The sequence below is a fragment of the Octodon degus genome, unplaced genomic scaffold (assembly GCF_000260255.1).
Source record: "Octodon degus isolate 3935 unplaced genomic scaffold, OctDeg1.0 scaffold00017, whole genome shotgun sequence".
In the NCBI taxonomy this organism is placed as follows: domain Eukaryota; kingdom Metazoa; phylum Chordata; class Mammalia; order Rodentia; family Octodontidae; genus Octodon; species Octodon degus.
In genome coordinates, this window is record NW_004524593.1 from 12412995 (window position 1) to 12427749 (window position 14755).

General features: G+C 33.8%; 1 protein-coding gene across 13 annotated transcripts in view; it reads left to right on the forward strand.

Moving 5' to 3' along the window:
• The window catches only part of Cep170 (centrosomal protein 170), a 166401-nt gene that overhangs the window by 52736 nt on the left and 98910 nt on the right, over nucleotides 1-14755 (forward strand). For 12 of the 13 annotated variants that reach the window (XR_002820175.1, XM_004626835.2, XM_023710249.1 and 9 more), the window contains exons 5-8: nucleotides 2329-2387; nucleotides 2475-2637; nucleotides 3645-3779; nucleotides 10270-10746. Coding sequence is in view for 12 of the 13 variants with exons in the window: in XM_004626835.2 (XP_004626892.1) it covers nucleotides 2329-2387; nucleotides 2475-2637; nucleotides 3645-3779; nucleotides 10270-10746 (834 nt within the window). In the remaining variant the exon portion in view is untranslated. The remainder of the gene's footprint in view (nucleotides 1-2328; nucleotides 2388-2474; nucleotides 2638-3644; nucleotides 3780-10269; nucleotides 10747-14755) is intronic. The other variant, XM_023710257.1, reaches the window with a different exon arrangement.

The following is a 14755-nucleotide window of genomic DNA, read 5'->3' on the forward strand; positions in this document are numbered from 1 at the left end:
TTGTATCTCATCCTGTTCAGAAGGAGTAGTCCGAGAAGTTGATTTTGGATATATAAGTTGAATCCAGGAGAACCTATTACCTTTTTTCTTAAAATGGGGATTCGTATCTTTTCCTCAAGGAGTTGTCTCTTAGGCATAATAGGTTCACCAAATGATGAAGTTATTAATACTAGAAAATGGAAAAAAATATAGCATAGTTTTATAGGGGACATGGTTGTTACTGTTACAGAGCATGTATACTTGAGCACAATTTGTAGCACTGTTTTCTGAGTGATCTAGATAATGGCAGCTGACGTGCTCAGCGGGCAGATAAGCATAGTGCAGATCTTTTCATCCAAAGAAGTCTCAAGTTTTCCAACTACTGCAGTCGATGTCCTCATTTCTTAAGTATACTTTCCAAATTTCAAAACTAGTTGACATTTCTCAAATCTTAAAATAATGCACTTGAAGGAATTAATTGAGATGAGCCATTGAGTAAAAGAATGAAGTGATAGAAGAAAAGTTAGTTATTAGTTGTTGGAAAGTTATTCAAAATAAAATGACTTTCTTCCCCTGAAAATGAAGTTAATCAAATAGATAAGAAATTACCCCCTGCACCAGGGAGATAGCTCAGTAACTTAAGTGCCTGTCTAGCAAGTGCAAGATCCCAAATTTGATCCCTGGTTCCACAAACAAAAAAAATCCCCTTGATGATTTTCTGCCATTGATAGTTTTTTAACTTTGGCCTCTTCTAAACCTGGTCTTATTAATATAGTATGACACCTCGTTTAACATAATTATTTTCTCACTAGAGTTTTAAGTAAACCAAATGTTTTGTTCCTAATGAGAATGCCAAAAATCTGGCTATATTTGGAAGTAAAAACCATGTCTCCTAGCATCAAAATTACGTCAGACTCTTCAGGTAGATTCTTCTTCATTTCCGCACTGAAGTATATGATGATAATGTTTGAACTTAAGAAAAATAGCCCCTCAAGTTCTCCCTGACCTGAACTATGTGTGGTTCTAAGAGATTATCCCAGACAAGTGAGGAATAACCTGAAAAACCTGCAATTTGAGAAGTTAAACCTGAAGCACCAAGAAACCCTCACCACATGCTAAATTTATTTCATTTGAAAAAGTAGAAATGATTGTTAATTAAAAAAGTATTTCCACTGAAACTATGATTGCTGTTTCTAATTAATATTTGGGGAACTTAAAAGGTATGACCTTATTTTTTCATTTAATATACTTAGTTATGAGATGAACATTTCCATATGTACTAGCAAATATGTGTCAGCATGTGTACATGACAGGAAAGAAAATTTTTAATATTTCAAAGCTATAGGAAAAATGTAAAATGATAGGAAAGCACTGGAGTAGGACTCTAAAATCAGATTCTTGTTTAGGTTATATTTCTCCAATTCCAAGTTCTTTATAGAACATGAAGAAAGATAATGGAATTGAACAGTATGTTCTTCAAAGCTCTTTACAATTCTAAATATATATATATACAGGTTTTTATTTTAACATGTTGAGCCATATACTAAAAACACTTTTACGAGTTTAATGCTTCCATCATGTTGGGAAGTCTTTTTTTCCCCAGCTTTCTACCCTTGAGGGGACTGATGAATGTTTGATTGGGAAGGAAGAGTAGAATTTAGTGTATATATATATATATCAAGGTTCTTTCAATGCAAGATTAAGTAATGGTGGGAAATGTGACCTGTACTCTTTAGTGAATAGATCTTTTAAAATATAAAGAGGCATTGTTCTTTTTAGCATAATAATGAAAGCATTCATTATATTTAGCACTTGGTTCCAATCTAAGTGGGATCAGTTGTTTGATAATATAATACGATACTGATTGCAGTATGTGGTTGTTATATATATGGCACTTTACTTTGGGCTTGCAAAATAAATTTCACTTTTACCAATCCTACAGAAGTCTGAGTAATTAAGTTCCTTTAAGATTTGCTGTTGGGTAATCACTTAATATCTAATTCTTCTACATTTTTTGACTAGCCATCAATACAATTTGATTGGGGTGCTTTTTCCTATATACATCATATTGTGAAAATTAAAATGTTTATACTCCAATTAAGCACAGAGTTAATAGTTTCCTAAAGGTTAGTAGTAGCTGAAGTTAGGAATATTTGTTAGATTTTATGAGTTTTAGTATTTAAGAATGAAAGTGTTTCTATTTTAACACTAAGTGATATGCTGTAATCCTACTGTAATTGCTGAATTGTATTGATTTACTGAATAGAACATTTCTAAATCATACGCAATGATTCTTTTAAATTTGATTACCAGAATTTTGAAGGTCTACTCTTCCTTAGCCTTGTTTACATACAAATCTTTTCACTGTAGTCCGAGGGGAAATGAGAGTCCCAGAAGAAGCTCTTAAGGTAAAGTGTCCCCTTTTGTGAGTCTGTCAGTCACCACAGTTAATTTTATTTGTGGATGTCTCATTTTCATTTTTAAATGTTTTGTAGCATGAGAAATTTACCATTCAGCTTCAGTTGTCCCAAAAATCTTCAGAATCAGAATTATCAAAATCTGCAAGTGCCAAAAGTGTTGATTCGAAGGTAGCAGATGCTGCTACGGAAGTGCAGCACAAACCCACAGAAACGCTGAAGTCTGAGGAAAAAGCCGTGGGTAAGTTTGTGTCTTTGGGAACACTGTGCTTACCTTAATTTTGTAGGAATTTTATTCTTTGTTCTAAAAAATGTGACCATGTCCTTATAAAAAATTTACACTACTAGTGATTATAGAGTTCATTTTAATGCAACCAATTCTTACTGAAAACTTTATAAAATATAATTACATATACAAATTGTATGTGTATATGCTTAATGTGTAAAATTTAAAGGAAATATATAGAGTTGAAATACTTCAAGAAAATATTGTTTATAATTGTAGTTTACAGAATATATTTCCTATTTTTTTTCCTTTGAAATATAAAACATTGAAATAAGAGGAAAAATCTAAAATCCAGTAATGCTGCATCAGCAATATCCATAATAAAGTAATAGCTCTATAAATATAAAATATGCTTTGCATAAATAATCTCATTCAACACTTAAATTGTTAGACATTACAACTTTTGTTTAAATAAAAAATGTAGTTTAAATTTAGTATTGTGCAGTACCTTTGGTCTTTAAAAGAGCTAGGAAAGGGCCACTAATGCCAAAATTTAATTTAGTTTCCACTTTTCTATTTAGCTTAATGACTGTTCTGATCAGACTGGTTTCATTCTCCCCCAGTTAATTACTGCCTTGTTTCAACAATCTTGTTCTGCAAGGACACTAACTTCTAAGCATTTAAGTCAGAGGTCATCTACTATGTATAATTCTTGAACACTTTAACAAAACCTGATAGGAAATATATATATATATATATATATATATATAGAGAGAGAGAGAGAGAGAGAGAGAGAGAGAGAGAGAGAGAGATCACATGACTTAGGTACCAGCCAGTACAAATTTTCAATTAAGTCAGATCCCACATTTTATGAGTCTGTACAAATACTATTTAATTTACTTTTTAGCTATTTATACTGTACTTTATTTGCATTTAATTAGCTAGACAATTCTAGCATTCTGTAAAAGTACATTTTGTTGTTTCATCTGCCTTAGATAGATTTTTTTCCTACCTCTTTGCAGATGTGTCTGCTATGCCCCGTGGTACTCCATTGTATGGACAGCCGTCATGGTGGGGAGATGATGATGAGGAGGAACAGAGAGCTTTCAAGTCAAATGGCAAGCCTGAAGAAAAGAGTCATGAAACAGGAACATCAGGTAAAAATATCTCAGTGACTATGAGACTACATGGATATTTTGGGAAACATTTTTAGTCTAAGCAAAAATCTATCTACTCTAAAAAGGGGTGATCTGTTTTATAACTTGGTTATTTAAAAAAAGTTGATGAATGTTGAATGACCTTGTTTTCATATAAATTTCTTTATTATGAGTAACTGTCTCACATAAATTTTCAGTACAAAGTACTTTCATCTGTATTTTTTTCAGTTTGCTAAATAGTTAAAACTTAGTTAATCATATAGCTGGGATATTTTAAATGTTGTAGAATAATTACTAAAATAATTTGACCAAAATAGTAGGTACATATGACTTTCATTTTCACTCAGTTCACAAGCAGATATTCATATTTTAAATTGAACAGTTTCTCATGTGTTCACAAATGTGAAATGAAATTACAACTTCTTTAAAACCCAAGGACGCTGTTAAAATATGATAGAAACTGAGTTCAGCAGCTGGAATGAAGAAATTGGTGTGGATCAGATTCATAGATTAGCAGTCAATGAGCATATTATTTTATTGATGGAGTGCTTCACTGGTAAACTAAGTGTGCACAAAGCAGGAAATCAAGATTTCCAGGAAATAAATAGAAGTCTCAATTGTCTGTCACATAAGGTACTGAAATGACATTGGAACAGAAAGATGGAGCAGCCAGTTTCCATTGTTAACCAAAACTGGAGGAATTAACTACCGAATCAAGGTTCAGGACAGAAGACTTAAATCTGATAAACTCCATCAGAATTCCCAATTTTCTGTCTTTGACCGTAGTTCTACAAGATAAATACAACAGTTTTCTTAGATGGGAAATAAAAACACTTCCTTTAGATGTACACAAATTATACCACAACAGAAGTAAAGAAAGTTTGCCTTATCAACGTGACCTTGTGGTGCCTCTAACAGAATTTGTCAGCTTTGCAAATAAATTTCTGACACAGCTTTCTTCTTTCTTCACCAATGGTTTTCTTTATGCCCAGATCATCAATCTATATATCATGGCTTCAAAAATAAATAACAGAACTGCTACCTGACACTAAATAGGAAGCAGGTTTACTGGCTCACAGAGCTGACCCTGTCAGGGCTGTTTAATGTTTAATGGCCTTGATTTCAGGGTTGTGCAGTGCCACATCTTACGGAGCATTTGCCTAGCTCATCTCGCCAGTGCTCACTCTTGCTGTCCACAGTGGGTGCATGCTGAGAGTCTCCTCACACTGCTATCTGATCACAGCATTCAGGATGCACACTGTTTTGATCACATCTAGCAGAAGAGCAAGTTTTTCCAGGAGAGCACCCAGAATTTGAAAGCCTTTTCCAAAAGTTCTTAACACATCTTCTTTACATTGGCCTCACATAGGTTCCAGAGTGGGTCACCTGCTTATTTCTGAGTCACTCCTTGGCAGGTCATTTGAGATTATCCTGACATCATACATGTTTGCCTTTAAGTTGAATATAGAGTTAATTTTCCCTAAGGCGCATGAGGTGCATCATGGAAAAGTGAATACTGTAGAATATTGTAATCAAGTTAGGAAGTAACAGAAAAAGAGTATTAGAAGGTAATCAAAAATGTCTTTTTAGGGATGGTGAGAGCTCAGTGGACTAAGTGCTGCTTAGGCAAACTCAAGGGTTCAATCTCCCGCTCCACATGCCACACTGGCCCTGCCCCCAGGCACGCTGAGCCGTCCAGTGAGTCTGGGCATGGTGGCACAGGCCTGCAGTCACAGTGCAGGGGAGGCTGAAAACAGGAGGACCACTATGAGTCTAAGCTGTGCAGTGAGACCCTGTACCAAATACATAAAAAAATAAAAAATTTAAAAGATGTGTTCTTTATTTTAAAAATGTTTGTATATTCCTTTGTCGGATGTATGACCTACTTCTGTTGCTTTTTTCCCCACTGAATCATGATAAAACTTTGAACCTTATGTGTAGTCATCTTGCAGTTCATTTTCCATGACACATTTAAACTGATCTTTATTTCAAGAAACTATAATGCTTCTTTTTGCCTGCTACATAAATTTTAAACTTATTAAATCTGATATATCAAAGTTCTCAAATTTTATCCTACCTTTCCTAGTGGATCTTACTTATATACAATTGTCTGTTGTTTTAGTATTCTTCCCACAAAACTTCCCCACATGAATTATGTGATTCCTGCCAGTTGTTGTTACAAGGAAATAGTCTGCTAAAAACATGTATATACACTTAAGCAGGTTGCCATACTAATAAATGTCTAGACGTGAATGGCTACCACATCTGCCGTCTTGCAGTTGTAGATTCCAAAGGTAACTTGTATTAATCTCTTGATGTCTCAATAAATTTAAAATTAAAATATTTATACATGTTTTTATTTTCCTGGTGGTGGTGGTGGTGGTGGTGGTGTAGTGTGTATATGTGTGGTTGTGTGTGTGTATTTTGGGGAGTCAAGCTCTATATACACACAGACATCAAGTGATAGAAAATTATAAATGATGTATCTATGTATTGCTAACACATGTAACATTTTTTCATTCAATATTTTATATGAGCCTTCTTTGAGCAAACTAAATTCTTTAAGTACCACATATTATGTTATATTGAGCCACCCTAATAGGAAGAGGGGAAAAAAATTAACTGATTAGCTGGTTTAGAAAACACAACTGAATTTAACTGTTCCCAAATTCTGAAAACAATTGTGGCAGTGATTTTTATCAGCTATCAGAAATGTTACTTTTCTCCTACACTCAAAGAACAACTGAAATATGGTGAAATAAATATATAATTATTGTGTAGGGGACATAACCATTGTTTATAATAATAGCTAACATTTTGGTGTGCTTACTTTATGCAGTCACTCTCACTTTTTGTGTGCATTTAATCACAACAGTACCTAAAGGTAGTTACTATTATTTTTACCCAATTCATGGATAAAAGGATCTGAGGCACAGTGATTCTGATTTACTTAAATAAGGTCACCCCTGCTGGGAAAGAGTAGAGGTGGGACATGAACTAGGCCTAAATCCAGCATCAGAAGCAGTTAAAATTTCATTGATCATTCAACTTACGTGGGCTGGGGATATAGATCAGCAGCATAGCACCTGCCTGGCAAGTACAAGACCGTGAGTTGGATTCCCGGAACTAAGAAATAAAAATAAAGCAAATGTGCATGCACTCCCCTCCCCAACACACAGATATACTCAGTTACTTCAAAAGGGTATAATGTAGAGTACAGAGATTTAAACAAACTGTCCAAAAAGTAATAGGTTTAAAAATTGGTCCCATATGCCTCAGCATAAATGATTTATGTTTTGTGTCCAGTAGCTTAACATCAGATTCAGCTTTATTGTTGAATGAGATTCTTTTTATGTGCTTTTTGTTGTTTTGTGAGTCAGGGTCTCGATATGTAATTCAGGCTGGCCTTGATCTTCCCAATATGTAGCAGGGAACCTCCTTCCTCAGCCTCCGTACGCCAGCTCATAAATGACATTCTTAATTGCTCTTTTACATTAGCATGAGGATGTTACAGTTTAAGTTTTATAGTTTGCAATTTTCTTAAATACTTGATGAGGGAAAGAGCTTACTGACCTGGAATTGTTTACGAAGCCAGAAGAGATTATAGTGTCAGATTTGAAATATATATCAAATGTTACTTAATTTGACCATTTTCAAATTAAAGTATTTTTAAGGAGTTTAAATTCTTTAAATTTTCAAAGTGTAGAATATATGTGATTAGTTTAATAATTTATGTTCGAAAACATTTGTTTTTGGCAAAAACAAAAACTTATCTTCTTCTTGGTTGCCAGTTCTACGTATCTCAAGAATCTTGTCATATAAAAAAGAAGCAAATACTTACATTAGAGCAGTTGAGTTCTCCCAAAATTGTGTTTGAATCTTACCAAGGAACTGTCCTCAGCTTAATTACAGCTGTTCTTGTACCTCCTGACATGTTCTTAACATTAATTTAGGTTATAATTAAAGGCCTTTAACTGTTACATACATTCAAAAAAAAAAAAAAAAGGCATGTAACTATAAGTAGTAGATTTTTGTGTGTGTGTTTTTTTTTTTTTTTTTTTTAATCCAAAAAAACTAAATTTGGAAGCTTTTAAATTGTAGCACCTTTTTAGCAAAAGGAGTTTCACATTTGTTCTGTAACTCGGTATCGAAGGGCTTGAGGAGGCTAGACTTGGTAGATAGCTTCAGCAACCAAAGTGAGCCGTTATAATTACAGTCTTTGCCATCTTTAAGTAGTTTAATATTGTATTTACTGTAGTTAATGAAGGGAACATTTTTTTTGGCTTGTGTGTGTGTATTCCAACTATCTCTCTGAAAGATCATAAAGTCATATAATAACCTGAGAGAACTTAAGCAGATATCACCAAATTGTTCTTCTGATTTAGATATATGGAATTAATTCTAACATAGTCAGTTATTAAATAATTTTGAACCTAGTAATTCAAGCTAATAATAAAACACTAGTATAAACAAATATTTACACAGTATCGTGTAGTTTAATTTGATATGAACAAAGAAAGATTTGAAGAGAAATAAAAGTCACTAAATTCTAAAATGTGTTTTCAGTGTTCTGAGTGAGGAAAACTTATTTTTCTACCCTACTTTAGAAGACCTGTCATTTCATTTGTTTTTAATTATCTTCAGGGAAATGTAGCTCCCTTCACATAGTAAATTTTTTAAGTGATTGAACTTTACTTTTAGAACTGGTAGGTTTTGTTGTTTTTTTTTTAATTGAACTACTTCCTAAGTTTCTTGTACATGCATGGCCAATATCATCACTTTCTTAGAGAAGGCTGAATAGAATTTAAATTACTTCTGTCTGTCTCAGAATTATCAGGGACCTCTGATGTCAAACTATAGTAGTTTTCAGTGATATCCTCAGGGACCTTCCAAGTGTGTAAGGCCACCCTGTGATACTGGAGTACTGTGTTTTTAGGCCATTTGTCTGCTCTGAGTTGTTTCTCGTCTTATTTTTTGATTACTCTGACAGTGTAGAATTTTGCCAATATTATTACTTCACTTTTTGTGGCAAGTAAAATTGAACAGGTTTTGACAAGAATAATATTTATGTTGAAAATTACTGCCCTCTGCATGGATGGTGATGGGGATGATGATGACTTTAGAAATGGAGCTTGGTGCCATCCATACCCTGCCCCACTCATGTTTTACATGGATCTTACTGTCTCATTTTTCTGTATGCTAAAAGTAGATTGGTTTATGGTAGTTTCATGTGAAGAGCACTTTAAAGAAATCAGTTACAGCATCTGATGAATCACTCCAGCACGTAATATTTGATAAGCTGTTTCAAAAGACCAAATGCTTAATTAGAAAATGATTTGAATCAGTTTATTTTCTTTGGAGAATGCTTTTCTTCCTGAAAAATTTTGTTTGAATTTCACAGAACTGTATTTTGTTTGAATTTATTCTTCATAAATAGAGGTATATTTGTTTGAATTCATTCTTAATAATGGTCTTGAAAATAGATGCGGTTCTTTTACTTCCTCAGTGGAGCAGTTTAATTTCTATTTTTTGCTTTTGTACTAATAACATATACTTAAAGCATCTCAGTTATCATTTTCATTTATATATCTTTATGCATTTTGTTCATAAAAGCATCTGTTTTCATACTTTTATGTTGGGTTCCTAGATAACTGGTAGTGTTCCAGCGTTACTTGCTTCTTCTAAATCTTGCTGTTAACTTGAGGCTTACAATTCAGCTTTCCTCCAAGTGTTTTTGACACTTGTAGACATTCTGCTATATAGAAATGCTAGCTAATTTTCTTGCAAAGTTTTTGGCTGCCAGTAACTATTTTTACCTGATTTCTTTCCTGTTGGTGCTTGCCAGCAATTACATATTTCTTCAGCCGCTCTTAGTCTTTTTGAAATGTATCTGTCTTCTTTTAAGGATCACATAATTTTGTAATCCTAAAAGTAGTATCTGTAGATATAATGGTAAGTAATGATTAGTGGAATCATTACTTCCACAACTTCGCTTATGTGTTTACTTCATGTTTATATCCTCATTGGAGTATCAGTGCTCCATGAGAGCTCTATATTTGTTCATAAACATTTCAGGTACATTTCAGATGTATCATTCTGCGGAAAAGTCATGCTTTTTCTATCTCAGTCATACTATATGCATCATCTATCTCCATCTACATTTAATTTCAGTCTTTCTGCACCTTGATGATTTCTTGATCTGTGTTTGAAAAAATTATCGCACCTGCCCACACAGGGTCCACTTCTTAACTGCTTTGTTTTCCTTTGCTGTTGTTGCTACTTACCTTGTATCTCCTGTTGGTAACTGACTGGCCTATTTATAGTCAAAATTCTTCTCTCTAACCTTTTTTTCAAAGACACAAATGCTGTTTTTCATCTTATTCTATAATCTGCTTTCTGAGTCTTACAGAATAATACAATGGTCTTTACCGATCTCTCTCAAATGGTAGATGCTCCCAAATATTTTGAATTCTCTTATTTTTCTCATTAGGGTGCAGCGTAGATGCCAAGCAAGTTGAGGAACAATCTGCAGCTGCAAGTGAAGAAGTACTTTTTCCTTTCTGTAGGGAACCAAGTTACTTTGAAATCCCTACAAAAGAATTTCAGCAACCATCACAAATAACAGAGAGTACTATTCATGAAATTCCAACAAAAGACACACCAAGTTCCCATACAACAGGTGCAGGGCATGCTTCTTTTACTATTGAATTTGATGACAGTACCCCAGGGAAAGTAACTATTAGAGACCATGTGACAAAATTCACTTCTGATCAACGCCACAAGTCAAAGAAGTCTTCTCCTGGAACTCAAGACTTGCCGGGAATTCAAACAGGAATGATGGCACCAGAAAACAAAGTAGCTGACTGGCTAGCACAAAACAACCCTCCTCAGATGGTATGGGAAAGAACAGAAGAAGATTCCAAAAGTATTAAAAGTGATGTTCCAGTGTATTTGAAAAGGTTAAAAGGTAAAGTGAATTGATCATTTCAGAACTTCCTATTGAATAATAAAAAGAATTCTGTCTTCAGTTACTAAACTAATTATAAAAATTATGTGGTAGAAAATGGCTGCTTTTTCAAAACTCAAACTTTTCCAAGCTCCAAAGCAACCTATGTAGTCCAGGTCCACCTCAGTCATTCATATAGATCCTTTTGTTCATCTTCTTACCAAAACCAGATTGGTTTGGTGAATTTTTATTTATACCATTAAATATGTTTCTTTCACCTGTGGAAATAGAAAATTTATTCATCAGTAGACTTCCTTAGAAGACAATGCCTGTCATTTTCTTGGTTTAAAGAAAAGATAAAAATAATTTATTCTCTATTATCATATGGCCAGTAAATTACAAACATTTAAATAAGTTGGAAATAAGTTGTAAGCTGTTTGGTATGGACCAAAAAATTATTATATAGTCACAATGCTGATGGAGTGCTTCAAACTGCTCTCATAAAACAAATACTTTTACTTTAGAAATATTTACTAAGTATCTCCTAATTTAAAAACTTTAATATTAAGATTTTATGACAGGCCCTGTTGAATATTATTTGAAAAGTAGTATCTGCTTTATAAGCATTAATGCCTTTGGCTGAAATTCTTAACCTTGTGTTTGTACATCGATAGTGTCAGCTGATCAGTTTTTTTCCAACTGGTTTGGCCAAATTTAATTTTAGAGTCTTTTTTTTTTTTTTTTTTTTTTTTTTTTTTTGAGGCAGTGTCTTGCTGTGTAGTTCAGGCTGCCTTCAAACTCACAAGGCCAGCCTAACTACATGCTTGGTCTCAAATTCAGTGACTTCCATGCTTCAGTCTCCTGAGTGCTGGGGTTTCGGGCTTGAGCCACCTGGCTTTTAAAATCAATTGCATGCAGATTTGTGTTACTGTGTTATATTTAATAAGCTACTTACAAAGGAGTGGTTTTGAATAAATTCCAGTTGTAGAGCTAGCCTGATAGCTCAGTGGTCTAAATAGCCTGCTCAGGCAGAGCGCAGCAGCCAGGTTTGATCCCTGGTGTGAGGTACCGTCCCTGCCCCCAAGGTGCGCTGAGAGGGGGACTGAGACTGGGCATGTGGCGCGCGCCTGTAATCCCAGCACTTGGGAGGCTGAAAAAGAGTCCAATCTATGTAGTGAGACCCTGCAGACCCTGTAGACCCTGTCCTAAATACTGAAAAAAAAAATTCAATTGTATGATAATTCAACAATTATGCTACTCTAGTTCTTCTGAGCTTTTTAAAAAATGTTCCTTGAGATCAGAGGCCATATATTGCTTGCTTTTGTACTCATACCTGGGACTTAAGCATGTGATAGGGACTGAGGCATTTGAATACACAGTGAGTTGCTGCTCTCTGAATGAGAGTGGCTTCGACCTAGTATGTTCAGGATGGAAGCGTTAATTCCTATGTGTAGTTGGTAGCATGCTTGAATGACCAGTGGTACAGGCGTGACCCATCACGTTTGAACCACTGGTACTACAAATGGGTCTAATCACTCTTATTAGGCTTTTTAACAAATAAAATTAATGAAAAGCTGCCTGATGGAACAGTCACACATGTACCACCAGTTAAATCATCTTTATGCCTTGGGATTCTGGTAAAGTAATAATGAAATAGTACTTCATACTTATTTCTGATGAAAGGCTTCTAAGACCTTTTAGGATAGGGAGATGAAGTGATTATGTAATTGTTCATTAGCACCTATTAAATTACTTAATTATAAGTCAACAGTTATCTGGCATATGTACTTTTGAGACATAGTTGTGATATTTTACTTCCTAGATAATATTAATACTTAAGAACTATGTATATATGTTAATGCTCATGAATTAGAGCTGCCTATTTGAAAACTGATCATTTTTATGAATTGGATAAATACTAGTATCCTACTACAATAAGAGATAATATGAACCTTGAAAATTTAGTCATTTTAAACTGCTCTTCTTTTTGCCAGCTCAGCCCGCCCTTGAGGGCGGGGCTGGCACAATGTCTGAGCTTGCCTAAGCAGGAGCTTTAGACTGCTGAGTTATCTTACGGGCCCCCTTAAATTACTCTTAATAAATATACAAAAAATTAACTTAAAAGGTCCGTTAGACAGTTAAAAACTGTTAAAATAGTTAAAACTATCTTTGCAAACATATGTTGTGGCTTTTTTTAGTTATTATATCTAAATGTGACTCAGTTTTAGCATCATTTTAATACATTTTTTGCTCTTTAACATGACCTATTTTGAACTTAATTCCAAATAGTTATTAATAGCCACATGCACTCTGTAGCTCTATGTAAATCATTATTTGTAAATATTTTAAAATGCTATTAGAAACAAATTATTACTGTCCTTCAAAGTTGATTTATAGGTAGACATATTCTAGTATGTTCTATTGCTGGGAACCCTTCTTATGGGTTTGTCTTTAGGCTATTTTAGAGACATCCAATAAAAATGTTTGTAAGGTATTAATTCAAGATAAAACCATTTAATTTCTCTGGATTTAATTACATATGATATGACTCTAAAAGAGTTGCTATCATTCAGTAAGTTTGCCAGCAGTTTCACACAAGCTCTAAGTAAATGTAGTTAGGTAGCAGCAAATACAAATTTTATAAAAATTAGACTTTCAGTGAATCTTAAGTGTTCAGAAATTTGACAGTAGGCAAAACAAATAGAAAACAAAATACCTTGCTCCTACAAGAGTAAAGTGCACGCGCTTTGGGACAGTGAGGAAAATAATGTTCACAAAGCCCATACACTTTCTCTCTTTAGGAGAGTTGCAGCTTCTTTTGGCTTCAGCTACTAAATAGATACAGCTGACCTACCCCAAAATACTAAAAGAACTTCCATGTGTTTATGCATGGTTAATGGCAAGGAGAAGGAACAAAAAAACCTAGTGAGGAGAGTTTCTAGTGATCTTTTTTGTTGCATAAAAACAAAAGAAGGCAACTTAGCATGTTTCTCTTGGTGTAACACTAAGAAATACAAGGTGTAATAACAATAAAAAATTAATGGCTAATGTGGAACAGAAGGTTTAAGCCTTAAGTTATAGGAAAGATAGTTGAAAGTGCCTGACACCACTAAATGTCAAATTTTGGTATTCTGAAATAAGAGTTAAATTCTAAAAAGACAGTGTTTTCATTAAAACATTTGAATATATGTTTGTTATGAGTTATTTAGTCTTACTCTCCAAGTAACATTGGAGTTATTTCCAGCTCTTACAAGCTGGACACCTTTCCAGTGTATTCAATATAATGATGAAATACACTGAAATGTGTAATGTTTTACATGAATTTTTATTTGAATTAGTGGTGTTATTTGGGGTTTGTTTGCCATCTGCTATCCATGAATCCTAAATTAATTATCTGAGGCAGGGAGTCCACTAATTAAGCACTTATTTTGCTTTACAAATTGCATTTTGAATAGTAATTTGAAGAGTTTCAAATGTGCTTGTAATATCTGATTTTTATAACATCCATCATCCCTATAATGAGAATCCTTCCTCAGTCATCATTATTTTGATCTTATTTACTCCCTTTTGTTTCCCTTTACATTCCTAAAACATTGTTTCTTGTGTTTTACCACTTCTTCTTATTCTAATTTATGTACCACCTTTTTTACAGCAATTACTCTGGTATTAAATTATTATCACTACTTGGTAGTCTCTTAGTTCAGTAGAAACAAACTTGAACTTGTTAAAACTCAGCTTTTTCTCTACACATTTCTTCCACTCACCTCCTTCTCCCAGTCTTTCAGTCTGATCATTATCTTTTGCAGGAGCACATTATTTAGCAAGTATTTATGTTAAAATTTGTAGTCCAGGGAAATTTGAAAATCAGATTTAGTCCTGGAAGTTTTGGAATATCTCAACATACATTTCATTTCACTGATAGCGTCCAGTGAAGGTATCATTTAAGTCCTGACTTGTAAGTCTGTCTAACAATGCATAAGATAACTCTTGACTTTTCATTAATTTCATACTATAATAATACAATAATTAT